Here is a 22852-nt window from a genome sequence, read left to right as displayed (position 1 = left end):
CATCCCCATTATAAACCATGGGGGCCTTGTCACTGCATACTGTTTTGCTGCTTGCTACTGTATGTACAACTTGTTAAAAGTCTAGGAACAGGACGAGGTCCTATCTGAGAAGAGATAAGGAGTAAAGGGCTGGTAATCCAGCAGTTGAACTGCCTTTACAGGATGAATAGACTTGGTCTGGAAACCAAAAGTCTAGGAACAGGACGAGGTCCTATCTGAGAAGAGATAAGGAGTAAAGGGCTGGTAATCCAGCAGTTGAACTGCCTTTACAGGATGAATAGACTTGGTCTGGAAACCAAGTCATAGGCGTGAAATGCAGGATGGAACCAGGAAATTCAATTTCAAGCTCAAAGCCAACATAATTACTAAGAAGGGAAGTGCATGAAGTCTCCACCAAGGTAACTTTATTCTCATAGTAACAGCTTGTAGGCTCTTACAGGAGGACAAGAGGAAGGGTAATAGTACTTTCCCAATTATCTGCTACACAACCGTCACTGTGTGGGAAGCAAATTTAACCACCTGGGTGGTTCTTTTCCAGTTTTGGAAGCTCATGATGATCAACTAGGTTCTGATCAGCCTTGGGAAGTGCCCTGGCATTCTGGACATACCGAAGGAAGTAAAAGCCAAGTGAGTCTCAATGACAGACAGGTCATTTTACTGTACTACTTCAAAAAGTATTAACATAAAGCTTAGAAATCAGCTTAGGAAGTGGTGGAGTCTGGGAGGAGTGAGAGGCCAGTCCTGTGAGGCCGAGCGACTAAAGGGACAGCGTGAGGTTCCTCAGCGTGAGACCGCTCAGCCCAGCGTGCTTTATGGGCCTGACGAGCTCAAGTCACTTCAAGTGACTGGACAGAGAACTTACTGGAACCAGCACTTAAAGGGTGAGGACCCAGGATGTACAGACTTTACTCTTGACAGTTTGTTGTCTATTTAGTAAAATATTTCAATCATAGAAAATAATATGAACAAAATCCTCATTTTAAAAATACTGGCATTTTTAAACAAAATATCCCTGAAGAACATGTAAGTTGATAACCAAAAGGTGGTAGCACTGTCAAAATATGATTAATATGCAAAAGGTGAAAAGCCCTTTAGGGGTTACATTTAAAAAAAAAAACAGGATAGGGAGACCGCTCAGTTAGTAAAATGCTTGGTTTGCAAACACAAGGGCCTGAATTCAGTTCTAGAACCTACCATGCATACAGGTAATCCTGGCCTGGGAAGATGGAGACAGGTGGACCCCTGAGCAGGCTAGGTCGGCTGGCCACAAGTCCTGGGAACCTGCCCATCTTCTCTGTCCTTCCCAGTGCCAGACAAGCACGAGCCACCACACTAGCCTGGCTAACACAGCCAGACTCTGTTCAAAAACTCTTTAAATTACCATGTATTTGATAAACCTACAGTTCCTAGGTCAGACGGCCTGTTTAAGGAATCATTTTTGAAAAATGTTTACTTTGAAGAAATGCAAAGAACTCTGTACAGTATGTATGTAGCAGAGGGCTGCAGACTGCCGCCAGAGCTGCAGAAAGGGACGGCACCAGGAACTGAGTTCTGTCATGGCTGTAGGTACACATTCTGAACAGTTTTAGGCTGTGACCTTTGTCAGGACTCCATTGGTGTCTGTGGACTCCTGCTCCCACAGGGGCCACTGACAGATAAACCTTTCGAGCTGCCAATAACCAGTCTCTCCCGTCTTCCAAACGCTTCGTTTACTGAAAGAAACCATTAGATGAAGAGGTAAGAGCGCATCCTATAAAGACTAGAGGATAAACAAGGGTCTGCTGTGAGGTGAAAACATAGGCTAAGGGAGAAAGTAACCAACTTGGAAGCCTCATCAGTTAGCATAGCTACCGAGAGTGGGGCTTTTCCTAAGCGCCTGCTGTCTTTTTGTATGTCTCTCAGGCTTGTTCTATTCTCTAACCTGCCTGAGAACAGGGCTCGGCTTGAGGTTTCCTTTTCCCTCTGTATCTGACCACATGTGTATAATCTATATATACTTCTAAATTCAAATCCGAGCAACCCAGACAAATCTTAGGATCCTTCCTCATGACGGGAGGGAGGATTTAGTGGAGACATACTATTTGCAGACCACACTAGACAACTCAACAGTCCAGTCACTATTCTGAAGGAGCTGTGGTGGCTGGGAAAGGAACACACTGAGGTACTCAGACAATGGGGAAGGGGAAGGCTCTTCCTTGAGACTTCTACATTTCCTTCCAGCTTTCCCAGGAAGCTTTTCAATTTTAAGGTAATTAAAAAATTATTTACACTTTAACTCTGAAGGCCAGCTTACTCGTGCCCATCCCCATTGGTTTTTTGGATTTGGTTTTTTTCAAGACAGGGTTTCTCTGTATAGCCCCTGCTGTCCTGGAACTCACTCTTTAGACCAGGCTGTCCTTGAACTCAGAAATCCGCCTGCCTCTGCCTCCTAAGTGCTGGGATCTGCCCAGCCCCACTCCAATTTCTAAGGCCTGTAGGATGCGCACTGGACACGCCTTTGCCATCTCTGTAACATTAAATTCCAGCCCTTAGTCCTGATACTTCCAGAAAGAGCAGAAGCTCAAAGGTTCTTACCTGAAGAGACGGTGCTTATGTCCCAAACCCGAAGTCCTTCTTTCTGTCCTCCAAAGGCATAAACAAATGGCAGATCAGGACAGCATGAAGAGCAGAAGAGAACTCCCTGGGGAGAAAAGAGCAGTCAGAGATTTCTACCCTAGAGCGTTCTAACCTGACCCTACTGCTCTCTAAGAACAGGTTTGATTGGTTACTCAAAGCTAGGTTAGGTGCGGCAGTTTGCATGAACCATGAGGCTGGTCATGATGTCACTATGTTTGTAGGTCTCATTCTAGAATCTCTTACCTCATTCTAGGAATCTGTGTACACCCAGAAACATTCATCTTCTCAAACAATAACAGTGATACTATCAAGTCTTTTTTCTTAAATAGTCTCTGCTTGTGTGCAGGTTGGGGAGCAGAGATTGCTAGGCAGGTGCTCTACCACTGAGCTGTGTCCTCAGCACTCAAGCACTGGCAAACATTACATTTGTCTTATGTGTGTGGTCAGAGGACCACCCGCAGGAGTGGTCATCAGCCTTAGCAGGAAGTGCCATCTCTCTAGCTCCCCTTATAAGTGAACATTGTTATAAGTAAAAATTATGCATTATAGAAAGTATGAACAAGAAAAATGTAGCCCCTCAGTGAGATAACTCATTTGGGGATAAGCACTCAATCAAGTAGTATATATATAAAAGGCTGGGAGGAACTAAGACACTTCATGGCCTGCCTGCCTGCCTCCCTGCCTTTCAGTAAGCTAAGTGATAGTACACATGGTTTTAACTGCTGTGACTCTACTGTGCTGCCAGTGTTACTCAGTGCCCTATATAGTCAATACTCGCTCTATAGTCAGTGCTTGCTATCTGTTAAAGAGTACTACTTATTCTAAATGTTTTGCCCACCTATATATTATCAGTTTCGATGCAGACAGAGCTAGTCATGAGAAGTAAATAAAGCCCCCATAGCTCTGGCGCCTCACTGCCGGAGATGTAGCCCTGAGTTATGGATACCTTGTGGCCACTCCCTACGTCCTTTCCCCAGTCTTCTTGATCCTGCCCAGTGGCTATTAAACTTCTAAACCAGAAAGGATTCAGATACTAACTCCCACCAAACTTAACTAGCTCAAAATGAACCTCAACACATCCTTGCATGCAGTGATTCCTAGGAAAAGACAGCGGATAGGTCAGAATCACAGTAAAAACGCCAGGGAGATGCTCACCATTTTCATGTCTCTAGAGTGAATGAGACTTGGCCTATCTCCCAAGATGTCCCAGATCTTCACAAACTTGTCTGCAGAAGCAGTCACAAGGCAGCCTTTGATCTGACTGCTCAGATCAAGACCTGGAAGATAAAGAGTGGTTCAGGAGCTACTGCCTGAGATTTAGATTTCCATTGTCATAACTTAATGCATTTGAAAGAAGCATCATTCGTGCTCACCAGAGATTTCATCATTGTGTGCATTAAGTGTAAAAATCGGCTTATCTGATCGTGCATCCAGATTATATACAAAGCCATCATCTGTACTGGCCTGCAGAAGGAAAGACAGGTATGGTATGATCATGTTACATGACACTATAGGTTACAAGAAAGTATGTTTATCTGTGAACTAAACACGAGAACTTACTTTTGTATGAGCTATGCTCATGAAGCAGGAGAGAGCAAGGTTAGAGTTGTGGAAACACAGAAATGGTAGTCACTGCCCAAGGGCCGGAGGGGAACGCATGCGTTCGTGTGTGTGTGTGTGTGTGTGTGTGTGTGTGTGTGTGTGCGCGCGCGCGCATGTGCGGTAACCGAAGAGCAGCAGGCTGGCACCACTGCCCAAGGGCAGGAGGGGAAGGCATGCGTTTGTGTTTGTGTGTGTGTGTGTGTGTGGGGGGGTGGTAACTGAAGAGCAGCGGGGCTGGCACCAGAGTCTTGGTGAGCATGGTTGCTCCGGCTGTGAGCTGAGAAGCACAGAGAAAGGCAGCTGCAGGGAGGAAGATGGATGCCGGGAGCCAGTGCGGCACTTAAGAAGAATGGCCTGGTCAGATCATGTCTCAGCATTGCCATAGCAGTGGAGGGACGGACGGAAAGAAGCTGTTAAGGCTCTTAAGAATCAGGGAGCAGAGAAAGACGAGAGACACAGCAACACCGACCGATACAGCAGGGACCTCTCACGGCACTAGGACTTGTTTCTGTCTGGTTGAGAGAATGTTTACAAAGGCTTTACTTTCTCCCACTTGGTAGGCAGTGCTATTAATCACAGGCAAGCCTCATCTCTCCAGTTTATACATAAGGAATTAGGAATCTTTTGGACTGATTTAACCATTAAAAAACCACCAAAAATAGGTAGGAGGAGGAGGATTTGCAAGGTCAAAGCCAGCCTGGGCTACACAGATCCTTTATCAAAAAACTTTGAAGCAACAGAATATTATGATTAGTAATTTCAAAAATATTATAAGTAGTAAAATGATTTAAAAATATAAAAACAATATGTAGCCCAATGGAAAAGTTGAAAATTAGCTAATTCACAAACTACTCTTTTTTTTGCAGTTAAGTAAATTTTTTTTGTATTATTAAGCAACACACTCTACTTTTTCAATTCTAAGGTCCAAAAACTTCACACTAGCAGAGAAAATGCTTTTCTGAGAATATGTCTGTAATAGAATTAGAAAAAACAATGCATATTCTTACCAGGAAATGACAGGGTGAGAAGTGGTTCCAGGTCACTCTCTCGATCTGCCCGCTGAACCGCCACAGGCGGTGGTTCTGGCTGGGATCTCTGCAGTCATACAGAGCCACTGATCTGCACACATTGCAGGTTAGGGTTACGTTTATTTTAGTGAAATGGTAACAGAGCAGCACTGTGAATTCATTTCAATTATTTAAAGCTTGTTTTAAGTTCTAAACTTACATAAAAAGGGAAAGTCCCATTATGTGTGCATGTGGTTCAGAAGACACGGGATCTTTGGGGGTTAGAATTGCAGTTGGCTGTGAGCCCTCTGACATAGGTACTAGGACTGAACCTAGGAGAACTTGCTCCTCTTGCAGAGAGCATACTGACTGAGCCATCTCCCTAGCCTGCTGAAGTATTCATTTTCTGTTTTCGATTTATGTATGAGTGTTTTGCCTGCATAAACGTATGTGCATCATGTGTGTGTTTGTGTGCACGGGAGCACACAAACACACGAGTGCTTGTATGTATATACAGTGCCTACAGAAGCCACAGAAGGCATCAGATCCCCTGGAACTGGAGTCAAGGTGCTAGGAACCGACACAGGATCTTTGAACAAACAAACTGTTGTTAATGCTGGGCCATCCCTCCAGTCCCGAGGTGACTCTCACTGGTGGGTTGTTTTGTTTTTGTCACTGGAAGGTTCTGTGGCAAGTCCAGGGCAATTCTTAGTTCCCTTTCCCAGGCAGGGCTCAGAGCCATGCAACTCAGGATCCCAGCTGTTCTCACCAGGTTACTGTGCTTGGGGAACTAAGGGATACAACTCTTACAATTTTTCACAAATCACATCTAAGAAGAACTGGGAACAAACTCTTCTAACGGTCTGATTCTACTCGCCGTCCTTCCCCTCAGATCAGTCTATAAAAAGGGGAGCATGTGTGACCGGGGTTCCTACAGTTGATGGAGTAGCCCCACCCCACCCACTTCTCTTATGCCCTAGCTTCTGCATGCACTGTGGGAGTGCCCCCACAGAGGCATCTCATTTCTTAGGCCATCTGACGTGTGCATGGGGGACGACACTGGACTGGGGGAAGGGAGAGGAAGTGCACTAGTTCTGAAACAGGTCTCCAAAGGCCTTGGAACATCCACCTTTGAAGAACCAAGTGTCTCTGTTCAGCCTAACCACGCTACTTTGAACTCAGCTGAACTCAGTCTACAGGGACAGGATCTCAAGAGGGAAAAGTGACTGTCACTGGGTCACTTTTTTCATATCACAAAAGTCTGGCTACCTCATACACCTTTTTAAAACCAGAGAAGTTGCTAGTTCCTATAATTAGGTTACTATGACAAAACCATATTTCTCTTTAGGAGGAAATGAAGGACTGGGGTTGAAAACCAGCACTTACAAATTTAAACATGTAGCACGTCAGTACTACAGCGTGTGTAAGCATCAGAGGGCACCCCATCTTGCCTTGGCGCAGACAGAGCTCAAGGTCTTGAGCATACTGGGCAATAGCCTTTCTGAGCCACACCCCCAGGCCTTATAAATCAGTTCAAGGACAAGGCGACATGACGAGAAGTGCATTCTTACTTGTCATAGGACCCAGAAATCAGAGTCTGTGCTTCAAATGGATGAAACTGCAGAGTCTGAACCTAAAGTGAGGAAAGATAAAACATCTATCTTTACCCACTTTGAGTAATATTGCTGTGGTGTGGTGAGACAGAACTGGCAGTGTTCCTATGCATTCACCTTTGAAATTCCAACAGTGTGTAATCTTTGTTTCGGGGTTTTTTTGTTTTTTGTTTTTTTTTCTGGAGAGTGCCTCAATATATAGACATGGTTAGCCTGAAACTTGCTCTATAGACCTGGCTGGCCTAATGGTCTTGAACTTCCTCTGCCTCCTGAGTGCTGGGATTAAAGGTATATGCCACTATGCCTGGCCAAGAAGCCAGTTATTAAACACTCAAAAAGAGAAACCGTATTCTCAGCTAAAGGCTAGCATGTCTAAGAATAATGTGGCGTTCTTCAAACTGTGGTGGAGTACTGACATCCCTCGGAAGAAAGGGGAGACGTGGACTGGATGGCAGGTGCATGGGTTCTTACTGCACCAGCACCCTGCGCAGAGCCTGTGTGCTGCACACACCTGCTGCTGTCTTCCCTTACCACTGTATGACCGGACTCACGCCCGCCCCAGGCCAGGTGCCTCATGAACAAATCACAGGGTGAGAATGTCCCTGTTTACTATTCTGAATGATCACAGGGATGTAGCTATCACCCAGGGCTTTGTGAACCTCACTATGCTGTCAAAAGTACTTTGTAAATCACAGAAAGCCATATACGAATGTCCAGATGACTTCAACCAGCCCTCTGTCATTTCTCTGCAAGCCTTTTACTGACGAAGCCACACCTTGTCTGTGTGTGCAGTAAGCCTGGCTGCTGGCTTCCCCACAGACAGGTCCCAGAGGATCACGGTGCTGTCCGCTGATGCACTTGCCAGCACGTTTCTGAGAAACAGATAAACAAAAGAGAGAAGTCATGTTAAAAACAAAGCCCATTAAATATAAGCTCACGTGTTAACATCAGAACAGTAAAATATTAGGCACTTAAAAAACAAACCTTAAGACTTACACTCTAAAGACTACCAAAGATTATCAAAATAAAGGAAAGAATGTCCAAGTGGAAAGACCCCTCTCCTGTACTGGAAGATATAATATTGTAGAGTCAAACAGCAACTCCAGGTTGAGCTCCAATCTGATTACAGCTCAGCCTCATGGACACCTTCAACCGGCTCTGCTCAAAAGCTTACTCAACTTCAGCAGAAAGTGTCAAGTGGATTCTAAAGTTTCCATGCCTGAACAAGGGAACTAGTAAAACTGCAAAGCACACAGTTCCCAATTTAAAATTAGTGGAAAAGTTAAGAGTATCAGCAGTGGCACACACCTTTAGCCCCAGCATTTGGGAGGCAGAAGCAGGTGGATTTCCAAGTTCGAGGCCAGCCTGGTCTACAGAGTGAGCTCCAGGACAGCCAGGGCTACACAGAGAAACCGTGCCTCGAAAACCAAAAAAAAAAAAAAAAAAAAAAAAAGAAAAGAAAAACAAAAGTATCACAACAGTCAGTCTATAGACTGACTAAACAAAAGTAATCTCAGAAAAGACACTTTGTTGTGAGCCCTGCATATGAGTGCTGGGAACTCAGGTCCTCTATAAGAGCATTAAGCGTGCTTCACCAGTGAGCCACTTCACCAGCTGTTTGTTCGGGATGTAGTCTCACTGTGTTGCCCTGGTGGTCTCAAAGCCTGTGCTCAAGCCGCATTCCTGCCTCAGCCTCCCAGTGAGCTGGAGCTCTGTGCCTCCCACTGCCTCCCACTGGGTTGTGGCTGTGTTCACTTTGCATTTCTCTGCGATTGGTATTTTTAAAAGTGCCAAGACAATGAACTGTTCAAGTTGGGGGAATGACAGTGCTGGCACTTTCAACAAACAATTCAAGGACAGTGGAATGTCCTTGTGAAAATAAGTCTGACCCCCATCTCAGCATCCACACCTCAGATTGGATGGCAGACCTAAGTGTGGGAGCGAACACTGACATCCCAGAGCAGCAGCTAGCATGCAGCTCGATGACCTGGGGGGAGGGAGGGAGGGAGGGACACTTCTTGGATGCAACCGCAAACACAAAATCAACAAACCAACCAATGTTAAACGAAAAGAATGAAAGACAACCCACAGCATGACAGAGTGTCTGGAAACACAAGCCTGGCTAGGCGTGACTTCAGAACACACTTCCCATACACAATGGTCACGAGCACTGTGATGCTCAACTTCAATCCCAGGACGTGTGCACAGCTCCAATTCTGGAGCTGAGGCAGGAGTAGTGCTCCAGTGCCTACGGCTCTAAGGCCAGCCCCTGGAAGGCAGAGGCACGTGGAGCTCTGTGAGCTTGACACAGCCTAGGCCACACTGATTTTCAGGACAGCCAGAGCTACATATTTAGACCATGTCCTGAAAAAAGCCAAGAAAAAAAACAGACGCCGCTGGGCGGTGGTGGCGCACGCCTTTAATCCCAGCACTTGGGAGGCAGAAGCAGGCGGATTTCTGAGTTCCAGGCCAGCCTGGTCTACAGAGTGAGTTCCAGGACAGCCAGGGCTACACAGAGAAACCCTGTCTCGGGGGGCGGGGGGGGGGGGGAGAATAATAATAATAATAATAATAATAATAAAAAAAGATAGACACCAAAACACATTCTAAAAGCATTTCAGCAGAAGTGGAATAGCGGCGGCCAGGGATGGGAGAGGAGAAGGCAGGGTTGGTATTTATAAGGCACAGAGTTCAGTCTGGGAAGCCTGGGTGGTGGCGGCAGCTGCACGACGTGACTGTACTGACTCACTGGACTTAAGGGGCCAGTGATGCTTCTATGCTGTGAGTATCCGGCCACAGATTAAGATGAAGGAGTGGGTGATATGTAAGAGTGGAATAAAGTGAGGGTACTGTTTGCTGGGACGTCACGGGCACCACACTCCCCAGGGTGGAGACAATGTAGACAACACCTACAGCAGTCGCCAGGCGGTGTGAGGGTATCTCACAGCACAGCTGCTGCCTGAGTGACCTGGACGGCAGGAAGGGGAAAGATGGAGGCCCAAGCACAGCAGGCGTGAGCTAGCGCACGCAGACATCACACCACACAGATGCTGTCTTTTTACCTGACTGTCTTATTCCAGGAGAGGTCAAGGACTGCATCAGTATGCCCTTCTGCAGAGGAACTCTGTAATATATTTTAATTATTAAAAAATCCATTGTGAACTGTTATCCTATATTATCATAAATATTCTTTTTCAGGAAGAAACTATAGTAATTCATAGCCTATTAACATTGCCCTTCACCTCTCCCCAAACCTATTTTAAAATCTAAAAGAAAAACAGAATCGATCACACAAGCAGGTAAACAAAAACTTAAAGTCCAAAACCTAGCACTGAGTAGGATAGCTATTCTACATGAAGGCTCACCAACAAGTTTCATGCAACCAGAAAATACATGGACTATGTGAAATTAGAAATTACACTAACCTTGTAACTTCCTGTCCTGTTCTACCACAACTATCTGATTGCAAAAATACATGTTCTTCTTATTCCTTCCCTCCAGTAAGTTAGCCTAGTTTGTCTTTTTAAATACCCACTCCTTTTTACCTTCTTCCCTTTCTTCTTCTTCTTTTTGGAAAGCTTGCTTCCCAGTGTGAAGACTGGTTCTAGAGAGTCCACTATGTCCAGGTCCCACACCTCAATGACAGGGGTCATGGTTCCCACAGCGATGTAATTTCCTATGGGGAGAGACAGCACCCTTTCCATTAGAAAACTAACACCCACATCTGCCCGTCTAGCATGTCGCACAGCGGAGTGACTTGAATGGTGCTTCTTAACCCCACTGCCGCCTCTGTCTTGGAATCCTGTGGGTCTGACAGTTCCCACACCCTCCCTGAGCTTGAGAGTGGTTAATTTTAGTAAGAAAGGTTTGACCCTTCAGCCTCAGTTATGAAATGCACTGCAGGTAAGCAACAGCTCTTGCTCTCTCCGCCGTGCACTACTGCAGGGAGGAGGATCCAGCCAAGGCTGGGAGCACCAAGAGAAGCTAGTGCCCCAGGACACCACCTTTGTTTTATGGTTTCTGCCTTTTGTTTTTTTAAAGCTTTCTGTGACAAGGTTCCACTATATAGTCCAGGCTGGCGTGGACCTCACAATTCTCCTTCCCAGCTCCCAAATGATGCCCTCACTACCTTACCATACCTAGCTCATTGAGTGTTTTCTGAGACAGGTTATACCCGAATTCCAGCTGGTAACATGATACCATTTTACTTTCAGGAGATCCAATAGACCTATACTCAAAAAAAGCTTTCAAGATATTATCTGTCTTAATTAGGGTTTCTATTCCTGCAGAAACATCACGACCAAGAAGCAAGTTGGGGAGGAAAGGGTTTATTCAGCTTACACTTCCACGCTGCTGTTCATCACTAAAGGAAGTCAGGACTGGAATTCAAGCAGGTCAGGAAGCAGGAGCTGATGCAGAGGCCATGGAGAGTTTCTTACTGGCTTGCTTCCCCGGGCTTGCTCAGCTTGCTTCCTTACAAAACCCAAGACTACCAGCCCAGAGATGGCACCACCCACAAGGGACCCTCCCCCCTTGATCACTAATTGAGAAAATGCCCCACAGTTGGATCTCATGGAGGCATTTTCTCACCTGAAGCTCCTTTCTTTGTGATAACTTCAGCTTGTGTCAAGTTGACACACAAAACCAGCCAGTACAATATCTTTCATCCCATAGTGTAGTGGCTTATCTGAAGTCTGGAGGTACACAGACCTCAAACGATGTGACACTAAACTAGGGATTACATAAGTACTGCTTCACAAATGCTCAGCAACAGTTCTGAGAAGAACAGACAAGTTTTCCAATTACCAGTAGATGCATCTGGGCTAGGATCAAAGTTCAGCCACTCCACACTCAGAGGGTATGCAGACAGGATTATGTCATGGTGGACATAGAAAGACTCCTCTTCTTTATTGTAAACTAAAAAGATTGGGAAGAGAGACTTAATAAGCGAGAGCTCATCCACCTCAGAACACTATGAAAACAAGGTGACAACACTGACTAGAGTCACTGCTGCCAGTGTGTCTGTCCAGTCTAATACATCCTCACGCCTGGCATTCTCCGTGGATACTACCAGCCAGATAAATGACTGCTTCCATCATTACAAAAAACACCCTACGAGCAGGACTGACATCAGCCAAAGGTCTAGCTGATTTTAGGTAAGAACAAACAAAAACAACATTGGGGGAAAATAATCATCTTTATAAATTTAAATGCCTGCCAAAAATTATTTCAGTATTCCAAGAGTTTATGAAGACCAAACATTTAAGGGACTCCGTTTCAAATACAGCAACTTACAAAAGTAGCTCTTCAACATTTAGGACACAGAAAGTTAAGGAGCAAAATCACATTACGAAAGCCCAAATAGCAAGTTCTACTTGCCCCTGTCTCCTTTAATGGGCCCTTTATTAAGGAAGAAGTTATAAAATAAAGTAAGGACTTTTCTAGATCTGATCATGGACAGATTATGGGAACTGGGAAATCTCACATCATGTTCTATCTGCTGAGAAGGCATGGTCCTGTAAAACCCTTGGCCACCACCAATGTGTGGCATTTGTTGTAAATTAAACTGGTGATGATATAATGATCTCAGATGTGCATGTACAAGCAATCTCACAGAGACTAATCCTATCTACATTTCTTTTGCACGGATTCTGTCTCAGCCTCCCAAGTGCTGCATTACAGACCCATGTCACCACTCTCTGATAGGACTGGTCTTAAAAAGACAATTAACCTGCATAGTTCTCAGCTTACATCTAAAAGTTTAAAACATCAGGAGTTAGAACAACTTCATGCTATACATGCATTGAAAGCCTTATTTTAGAAAAATTTTACAATAGAAACAAATATTGGCAGAACACAATGATATGTGGGCTAAAATGGACAATAATTATATGTTTCCTCATGAGTTGTGAGCCCTCTGAGGGGGTCAAATGATTCATAGAAGTCACCTAAAACCATTGGAAAACACAGATGTTTACACTGTAATTCATAATAGTAGCAAAACCAGTTATGAAGTAGCAACACTCCTGGTATACAAACATACACACAAGAAAACCTATAAACTGAATAAATTGTTTAAAAGAATAGTAGCTCTGTGTTGAATTAAGAAGAAAACAAAATGTTTTGTGAGGGAAACTATTTCAAGTAGCTTAAAACAAACAACAAAACCATGCAGGACAAGATCACTTGTTGTTCTTGCAGAGGACCTGGGTCTAACTCCCAGTGCCACAGCTGCTCACACCTGCTGCCAACTCCAGTTCCAAGGAGCTAACACACCCTGTTCTGGTTCCTTGGGCACCAAGCAGATACACAATGCAGTTACATTCAGGTAGGACAATCATACACAAAGAAATAGAAACAAGAACCCCTTCCCCAAGGGACCTGTTTCTAGACTATACTTGCCTAGAATAAGCAGCACAGGATGTGTGGTGCAAACCTGGTTTGTGTCACCAGCTCAAATGAGGTGCTGTGGACCTGGCCCACCAGAGTGTCCACGGCAGTATTTTGACGTCACGCGGAAGGCTCTCTAGTGGGTGCCCCCATACTCACCGTGCACCTCTAAATTGCACTGCTCTTGCTCTGCGCGGCCACAAACAATGAGGTTGTCAGTCGACTTAATCAAGAAATCTTCCTGCTCGTATTGTTCCTATGCGAACAGGGAACAGTCACTGGCTAGAGGCAGGGGCTCAATGAGGATTTTCTTTTTATTTACATTTCAAATGATTTCCCGTTTCCTGGCTCCCCACTCCCTGAAAGTCCTATAAGCCCTCTTCCCTCCCCCCCTTTCCCCCTATCCATCCATCCATCTATCCCTCAATGAGGATTTTCAACACTCAGGACCAATCTGAGAACTGATGTGGCTAAACATTTACCGTGTCTTTCAAGGTGACATACGGATCCTGATCATTGCTGCCATAGACTGTAAGGCCCAACAGAGACTCACCAATGGTCTCAGCATCTGGAATCAGAATCCACCCGTCAAAACAGAAAAGTTAAAAATCATCTTGACAAAACCTTTTCTCCAGGACTTCTAGTTTTTGGCTTGGGTCTACTTTATCACTAACCGTAGTGCTCAGATTTGGTAAAGGAAACTGTACAAACTTCCAAGTCATTTCTATCTGACACCTGGAATGAATTCCTAAGTCTTGGAAGTCATCATCTTTGAACGTAAAAAATTAAATCAAGGATTTAACCCTTTTAGAAAGCATTGCAGCTCTGTTCAGATTTTCTACCTTGTCCTATACAATTAGTAGTCATGGTGCTGGAGAGGCAGCTTTGAGTATTTTCAAGAAAGTGTTCCCCAAAACACTGTCCTCAACACACTAGGTTGTTAGGTAAAAACTAAGACGCAGGCTTCATGGCTGGCCAGGCTGCTCCACAGGCAGTGCTCTCATATTACAACCAGGCCCTTCACAAATCTCAAAAGGGAATGAATCTTTATACGACCTTTGCAAGGGCAGCATCGAGCAGACCTAGGGTAACTGCCATGGTTTGGACCTGACATATCCTTTGAAGGCTCTTGTGTTAGGGAATGGGTTGCTAGATAATTATTTGCCAGGAAGGGATTAAATCTTCTCAGTTCTGACCTAAACAATGGATTTAAAATATGATGGCATTATTTCCAGCTGGTGGAGGGCAGGTGGTAGGGCCAAAATGGAAGGCAAACCAAATCCAAGCTCCCACGAAAAGAAACAGCACCAGACTCCACAGTGCCACGAAGCCCAACAGTGCTGCACCACCCCACCCCCCACTACTCGGTGGTCAGTAAGGCCAAGGATGGGAAGACCTGATGAGGAGAGAGAATCAGACCTGATGAGGAGAGAGAATCAGAGCAGCAGCAGCAGCAGCCAAAGGGCACAAAAGCATCAACACCAAGAACACAGCAAATACGAGAGGCGCCCTCGCTGGTGCCTGTGTGCTGGCCTTCCCACGGGGCAACACGCTTCTGCAGACTGCCACTCGCCCTCGGAAATCCGGAGGACAGAGGCTGGTGGCCACTTCAGCTTGCTGCCGACAACAGCAGAAGCCACTCTGAGCTACGGTTGATGTGCCAGCCCAGCTGTTTTTCAGAAGTTGTTAGCTGGGATTGCTGATCTGAGAACTCCACAAGGTTCCAGAGACTGGGATTTCCATGTCACAGAGCTAACTGACCTACTCAGAGACAACGGTGCCGCCTTTTTCTCACCCTTAAGGTTTCAAGCATAAGTTTCTTGGCGACCACACCAGAAGGCCTCTCACTTCTTGTGCTGAGCAGCCTGGCCAGTGTTCTGGGTACTGTCCTTCCCCTGGGCTGCCACTGCTCTGACTGCCTCTGCTGCACCTCCCTCCCCTCTGCCTCCCCGGCTCCCTCTCCTACAGCATGCTGTAGCTGCAGAGAGCTCCCAAGCCAGTTCCTGACACTGCAGTCAAGTAGACGCCCTCTTTAGATCTCAAATTTATACCTTAGACCAGCAGATCAGACTTCCTTCTAAACTAGTTTAGGGAAACAACTCCAAATCATGAGCCAAATTATCTGACCTGAAATAGACAAAAGCTTTGGGACAACACAGCAGACTGTAGAGTGCTATGAGCAGACACAGCGGAGGTGAGCGGCTCCTCACCTGGGTTGTCCTCTTCGTCATAATTATCTAAGTCGTACTCGGCCAGCTCGTCGTCCCCTAGCGTACGGTCATCTTGTGGATCTCCGTCCTCCAGGGGCTCCTCCCTGTGCCGTGTCTGGGTCGGGGCACTCTGCATGCCATCTTCTGAAGGACTGCCTGCCTCCTCTTCCTCCTCCTCACTCCCGCCTTCTTCTCTGAGTGAAGACAGAAAGGGAAAGGATGTCACCCCGATGGTGCCTCCTAACAACAGGCGCACAACACGCTTCGCCTGGACTTGACCACAATCAGCAACATGTTGAAATTTTTGAAATTACTTACTGTAACCTTCCTTTTGCTTCAGCAATGAGACGTTTCACTTCCTCTTTACTTAGCTCTACCTACAAGGGAGCAAATGCTTCATTAGCGCATATTTATGAACATCATTAGAAGCCTTTGAACTGAGTCTTCAAGCAAATGCTAACTACACCCTCAAGAGCCATCAGGACATCTCATACACTGATCTAGACTCTAAACAGGAGGCGGTGCTTGTACAAATCCTTGTGATTAATACCCCTCCTTCCTAACACTGTTTAGAAGTCCTGCTCACTCGGCTCCTCCACCTTCCTCAATATTCAAATAGGTTGGCGTCTTAGTCAGGGTTTCTATTCCCGCACAAACATCAAGATCATGAAGCAAGTTGCGGAGGAAAGGGTTTATTCAGCTTACAGTTCCACGTTGCTGTTCATCACCAAAGGAAGTCAGGACTGGAACTCAAGCAGGTCAGGAAGCAGGAGCTGATGCAGAGGCCATGGAGGGATGTTTCTTACTGGCTTGCTTTCCCTGGCTTGCTCAGTCTGCTTTCTTATAGAGCCCAAGAATACCAGCCCAGGGATGGCACCACCCACAAGGGACCCTCCCCACTTGATCACTAATTGAGAAAATGCCCCACAGCTGGATCTCATGGAGGCACTTCCCCAACTGAAGCTCCTTTCTCTGTGATAACTCTCACCTGTGTCAGGTTGACACACAAAACCAGCTATTACAGCTGGCTTCTGTAAAATGGATCTGTGGTTCCCATGTTCCAACTATCTCAGATTCCAAGGGCACCTCCCTCTCTTGCCAGTGGTCACCTACCAACAAACCGCATAACATCGGTCCTCTGCTTTTTCCCCTGGCAACACTGCCCCTTGTAAATGGATTTTTTTCTGGGAACCAATAACTCCCCAACTTCCCTCACCTCTAACACTGAAATCCAGCTCTAATTTCCCAACTTCCAGTAACATTTCACATTTGGCTATCTTTCGTTCTAATGGAGTTCAAAGCTAAGGCCACCCTCTTCAAAACTGGCATTCTCCCACCTAAACAGTGACTCAGACACCCACCAGGCAGGCGGTGGTGGTGCACACCTTTAATCCCAGGGGAGGCAGAGACAGGCGGATCTCTCTGCGTTTAAGGCCTGCCTGGTCTATAGAGTAAGTTGCAGAACAGCTACACAGAAAAACCCTGTCTGGAGAAAAGACCAGAGCAGAGCAGCACTCCTACATTAAGCTCGTAAGGCCAGCATTGGTTTGGTGGCGTTGGTTTTCTTAAGCCCATCGTGTGGGTTGGCCGTAATGGAGATACTCCATGACTGAAGGGGAATCAATTGCTCATTTTCCACTAAAGAGCCTCCAGATCTTCAGTGGACCACACCTATAACTCTAGTGTTTAGGAGGCTGAAGCAGGAGGATTGTCATAAGTCTGAGGCTAGCTACAGTGGGCTACACAGTAAGACCTGGTCTCCAAAACAACAAAAAATGTGATACAAGAATCTTCCCGAGAATGACATTCAATTCTGCCTGAGGAAGATCCAGAAAGATTGAAAAACACTGGGAAGGCAGGGAGGTCAGTCAGGAAACTGTTGAGTAAGCCTAAGGACTAAGTTCTATCCCAGAGTCCACTGAAAAGTGGGGCGTAGTGTAGAGCACACCTGTAATCTCAGCGCTGGGGACTACAGAGACAGGAGAATTTCTGGTGCTCTGGCTAGCTAGCTCTGGGTTCAGGCGGACAGCGCACACATACACTAACATGGGCCCACACATACACAAAGGTATTTGTATTACTTGGGGTTGAGGCATGACAACTAGGAACTTTTAAGACTCCTAATATTTCGAAAGCTTTGTATGTCCCTTTTAAAATGAAAACAATTTTCTTTCGGAGAAAGTTTAATGAGGTAATTGTTGTCCCTATCCTATCAATATACATTGATTGCTTGCTTTTGCCAAAACGCCAAAGAAAACTGTGACTAAACACTAGCTGTACTCGGGTGGAATTTACACCTATAAGGAGTATTTCCATCCCTGACCACAGGTAAATTCATGTCGAGGCCACTCCCATGTCTATCACAGACCGAGTTGTCACTACCCAGACAATTACACCCACAGTAACCCCCTCACTTCTTTTAGGACACTTAACACCCCATGACACCCCGAAAGTCAAGTGCAAAAAATCAGAGCTTTGACCTATCGCTCCCGGAACTCCAGGCTCCGCTTGGCTTGCAGAAAACACTTAATGTAATGAACAAAATCGCCCGAGTAACCGCCTCCTTTGCCACGGTGTCCAGCTTTTGTACGACTTCCTTCATACTGTGTCACACTGACCAACCTCGTTCTTTCTGTCCCATAACGTTTTATCTGGATCGTCGTCAGAAACTCGCACCAAGCAAACACCCCCGCCCCTTCCCAGTGCACAAAGTCCACGTGCTCGCACATTTGGGGCGTGGGACCCGGGTTCCCGCTCCTGGCAACACGTGGCTAGTCCGGCCAACCTTGGCAGGTCCCGCAGGTCCCATCGCGTGGCTCCTGCCGGGCGCGTGCGTCCCCAGACGGGGCCGAGCCCGCGGGCATACTGAGGCACCGCCACATACATAGGCCTCACCTTGTCTGGTGTCTCTTTGGCCACGCCGCGGCGGACCCAGGCCACGCAGGTCACTTGGCGGCTGCGGTTCATGATCCTCGGCGTGAACCCGGCGCAGGTTGGAGTCCTACAATCGCTGGGAGAGACTACTCTTGAGAGCCGCGAAGGGGAACAGCGCGCAGGCGCGGGCGCCCAGTTGGCGTCACTCGCAGGCGCCAAGGGAAAAGGGCGGGGAACTTGCTCGAGGTGGGTGTGGCCGTATGCAAATAGATGACGGCTTCTTGGGTGGTCCCGGTTCCTTGAAGCTATCGGTGGCTTTTTGGAGACAAAGGAGGTGCATGGAACTCTAAAGGCCTGAGTTAAAATCTCATACCACCACTCACTCCATTTTCCGTGTAGTTCCATGGACTAAGAGATGACAAGCGGAAACATCTTTGGGATGTTTATCTTAAGCCCACGGGATGGGTCTCTAGTTGGAATGGTTATTGATGGGCGATTCCTCAGTCTCTGCTCCCTACCCCATGTCTGCATGTCTTGTAGACAGTATAGATTTTGGGTTGAAAGTTTTGTGGGTGGCTTGGTGTCTCTATTGCTCCACTGGGGTTCTATTCTGGATACAGGAGATGGCCTCTTCAGGTTCCATATCCCCTAGTGTAGTGAGTCACAGCTAAGGTTACCCCCATTGATTCTTGGGCTGCTTCCCTTATCCCAGGCCTTTGTCTCCTGGAGATGCACCCCACTACCTCCTCACTCTGTCAGTTGCAGATTTCCATTCATTTTCGTGGCCATGTAGCTATCTCTCCTGTCCTTCCCCACACCCAATCCCGAATCCCCCATTTCCTTCTTCCACCGCCTATTATGACTCTTTTATTCCCTCTACTAGGTGAGATTCAAATTTCCTTGATTGGGCCTTCCTTCTTGTTTAGCTTCTTTGGTTCTGTGGGGTGTAACATGGTACCTGTATTTTATAGCTAATATCCATTTATAGGTGAGTACATACCCTGAATGCCCTTTTGGAACTGGGTTACCTCATTCAGGATAATATTATCAAGTTCCATCCACATGCCTGCAAAATTCATGATGTCTTGGTTTTTAATAGCTGAGTAGCATTCCATTGTGTAGATGAAGCACATTTTCTTTATCCATTCTTCAGTTGAGGGACATCTAGGTTTGTTTCCTGTTTCTGGCCATTACAAATAAAACTGCTATGAACATAGATGAACAAGTACCCTTGTGGGATGGGATGGTGGAGCATCTTCTAGGTATATGCCCAGGAGTGGTATAGCTGGATCTTGAGGTAGAACTATTCCCAGTTTTCTGAGAAACTGCCAAATTGATTTCCAAAGTGGTTGTATTAGTTTGCATTCCCACCAGCAATGAAGACAGTTCCCCTTTCTCCACATCCTCGACTGCTTGTGCTATCTCATGAGTTTTTGATCTTAGCCATTTTGATGGATGTAAGATGGAACCTCAGAGTTGTTTTGATTTGCATTTCCCTGGGGACAAAGGACCTTGAACAAAGGACCTTGAACATTTCTTTAAGTGCTTCTCTGCCTTTTGAGATTCCTCTGAAAATTCTGTTTAGCTCTGTACTCTTTTTTTTTTTTTTTTTTTTTTTTTTTTTTGGTTTTTTGAGACAGGGTTTCTCTGTGTAGTCCTGGCTGTCCTGGAATTCACTCTGTAGACCAGGCTGGCCTCGAACTCAGAAATCCACCTGCCTCTGCCTCCCAAGTGCTGGGATTAAAGGCGTGCGCCACCACGCCCGGCTGTCTGTACTCCATTTTTAAATTGGGTTATTTGGATTGTTGGTGTCTGCTTTCTTGAGTTCTTTGCAAACTTTGGATACTAGCCCTCTGTCAGATGTATGGTTGGTGAAGATCCTTTCCCAATCTGTAGGTTGCCAGTTTGTCCTATTGACAATGTCCTTTGACTTATAAAAGCTTTGCAGTGTCATGAGGTCCCATTTATCGATTCTTGTTCTTAGAGACTGAGCCATTGGTGTTCTGTTCAGGAAATTGTCTCCTATACCAATGTGTTCAAGGGTATTTCCCACTCTCTTCTATGAGACTTCTTAGTGTATCTGATTTTATGTTAAGATGACCTTTCAAGATCTATAAAAAATGGTGTTGGAATTTTGGTGGGATTGCATTGAATTTGTAGATTGCTTTTGGTAAGATGGCCATTTTCACTATGTTAATCCTACCAATCCGTGAACATGGGAGATTTTTCCATCTTTTGTTATCTTCTTCAGCCAGCAGGATTATTTCTTTACTTTTTTGTTTTGTTTTTTGAGACAGGGTTTCTCTGTGTAGCCCTGGCTGTCCTGGAACTCACTCTCTTCTCAGGCTGGCCTCAAACTCAGAAATCTGCCTGCCTCTACCTCCTAAGTGCTGGGATTAAAGGTGTGCTCCACCACTGCCCGGCCTATTTCTTTACTTTTAAACCACATACAGATGGAATCAAACCCAGGGCTCCATGCACGCTCTATCATAAACTACATCCTCTTCCTCTCCTCACTGCCTGCAGTTTTTGGAGACGGTTTCTCTCCATGTAGTCCAGGCTGACCTAGAACTCTGGATCTTCCTGCCTTAGCCTTCTGGATATGAGAGTAACAGGTCTGAGTCAACTCGCCTAGCAGTTTCGTTACCTAATGCTGCTTTCTCATAGTAAAACATTTAGCACATTAGCCGGCATGGTGATGTGTATCTTTAATTCCAGCACTGGGGAGGCTGAGACATGGTTACCGCTGAATGAAAAAAGAAATAAAAGGAAGACATGACTGCTCCTTAGGGCTTGAGGCTTTAATTATAAGGAAAAATGGAGGCAGAGACAGAAACACGTTATCTTGGAGAGTCCAGAATGAACATGGTCAGACTGAGCCAGGTCCTTTGAGAGAGGGGGAGAGAGAGTAAGAAAGGAGCCAGTGGGGGAGAGGACCACTTAAGGCCAGGGACTGACCGAGAAGTAAAAGGCAGGAGGAGATGCCTACCCAAAATTACTGGATTATATAGGGAAAGCCACTAAGTAAAGGGCAGCCCAGCTCCTGGGCTGGAGAGTCCAGGATAAGGGGTGGAGCATGTCACCCTGGAGGACCCTGTAACAGGTAGGGATTGAGGAAGTCTAGAGCCCAGAGTCTACTTTGATATGTCAATAGCTGTTTGCCCGAAGTTTGAGACCTAACAGCTACCATTTGAAGGCCAGACAGCACTTCATAGGAAGACTTGGCTAAAAATGCCCAAGCCCTCTCTCCCATCTTAGGGTTATTGCTGCGATGACACATCCTGGCCAATAGCCACCTGGGGAGGGAAGGGTTTACCGTACTTCACATCACTGCTCATCATAGAAGACATCAGGGCAAGAACTCAAATGGCAGGAACCTGGAGGCAGGAGCTGAATCAGAGGCCCTGGAGGAATGCTGCTCACTGGCCTGCACCTGATGGCTTGCTCGGCTGGCTTCCTTATAGAACCCGGGACCACCAGCCCAGTGGTAGCACCACCCACAGTGGGCTGGGCCTTCCCTCATCAATCGCTAATTAAGAAAAGTGTCCTATGGGCTTGTCTGCAGCCTGGAGTTATGGAGTCATTTTCTCACTTGGGGTCCCTCCTCTCAGATGACTGCAGCTTGTGTCAGGTTGACATAAAACTAGCCAGCACACCCTATTCTTTGTAAAAAAACAGCGCCTATGAGTTACCGCCATTACTAAGTGTAGTAAATATACTGTGTTGAAGACACAATTTTAAGCGTCCCTCATGAAAATGTCCCATGGAAATTTGCATATGCCAGGCAAATGCTCTACCGTGAAGCCACACCCCTAACTTCCTAATTTCTATAAATATACATAACATAGAAGCTTACCATCTCAAACCACTTTTGATTGCGCAACTTATGTTTACAGTTACAACATAGTACAACTACATTTCGAGGTCTTTTATAATGCAGCAATACTGACCAGGTGAGGATCCCTTCGTGTGTGTCAAATGACACATCTGACTTTCTTTTCACGTGTTGGGGTTGAATCCAAGGCCCAGGGTAGGCTAGACAAGTGCACCACCAAGAACTACCCCCTCTGCTGTGAACTGACTACTTAGTAGAGGCTACTTCTAAATATCTGGCTAAGCTTGGCAAGATGGGTGGGCCCGTGTCTGAGTATCTGACTTTTGGATTCCCTTTGGCAGTTCCTCCTATGAGCTAGCTGCTGCCCCTGTCTGCTTTGTTTCCAACATAGGGTCTGGTATAGGACGAGCACTTTGTGACTATCTTTTTTTTTTTTTTTTTTTTTTTTGTTGTCAAATGAATGAGCAAAATAAAGACTAGAAGGTGAGGTAGCTCTATAATTATTTTGGGCCTACACAAGCTATTCTCTTCTGCTGGACTTGTGGGGAATATTAAAGTGGACCTGCACGTTCCGGAGTGTGTGCCTCTAACCCTCTGGCCTGGCTGGCCATACACTGGTGGGCAATGGCTGACCTGTTTTTATCTCATGGGGACTCTCACTCAGAACTCCACAACCTCTCCACCCTGGTTGCTACCATGCCAACC

The 22852-nt window shown here is 46.0% G+C and overlaps 1 protein-coding gene across 1 annotated transcript; it reads right to left on the bottom strand.

The window, feature by feature from the left end:
• Window positions 1-382: 382 nt before the first annotated feature.
• Pwp1 (PWP1 homolog, endonuclein) lies at window positions 383-18517 on the bottom strand. Its single transcript, XM_052165357.1, has 15 exons — window positions 18334-18517; window positions 15757-15815; window positions 15439-15632; window positions 13711-13796; window positions 13388-13484; window positions 11645-11755; window positions 10384-10514; window positions 9901-9962; window positions 7614-7710; window positions 6797-6858; window positions 5226-5337; window positions 3990-4080; window positions 3772-3893; window positions 2575-2680; window positions 383-1712 (listed from the first exon to the last, which is right to left on the bottom strand). The coding sequence occupies exons 1-15, from the start codon at window positions 18403-18405 to the stop codon at window positions 1603-1605; spliced, it is 1512 nt and encodes a 503-aa protein (XP_052021317.1). The 5' UTR covers window positions 18406-18517; the 3' UTR covers window positions 383-1602.
• Window positions 18518-22852: the final 4335 nt, after the last annotated feature.

Source organism: Apodemus sylvaticus, chromosome 20 (assembly GCF_947179515.1).
Source record: "Apodemus sylvaticus chromosome 20, mApoSyl1.1, whole genome shotgun sequence".
NCBI lineage: Eukaryota > Metazoa > Chordata > Mammalia > Rodentia > Muridae > Apodemus > Apodemus sylvaticus.
Note: the sequence above shows the minus strand (reverse complement) of the source record. Positions and strands in the feature narration are given on the sequence as shown.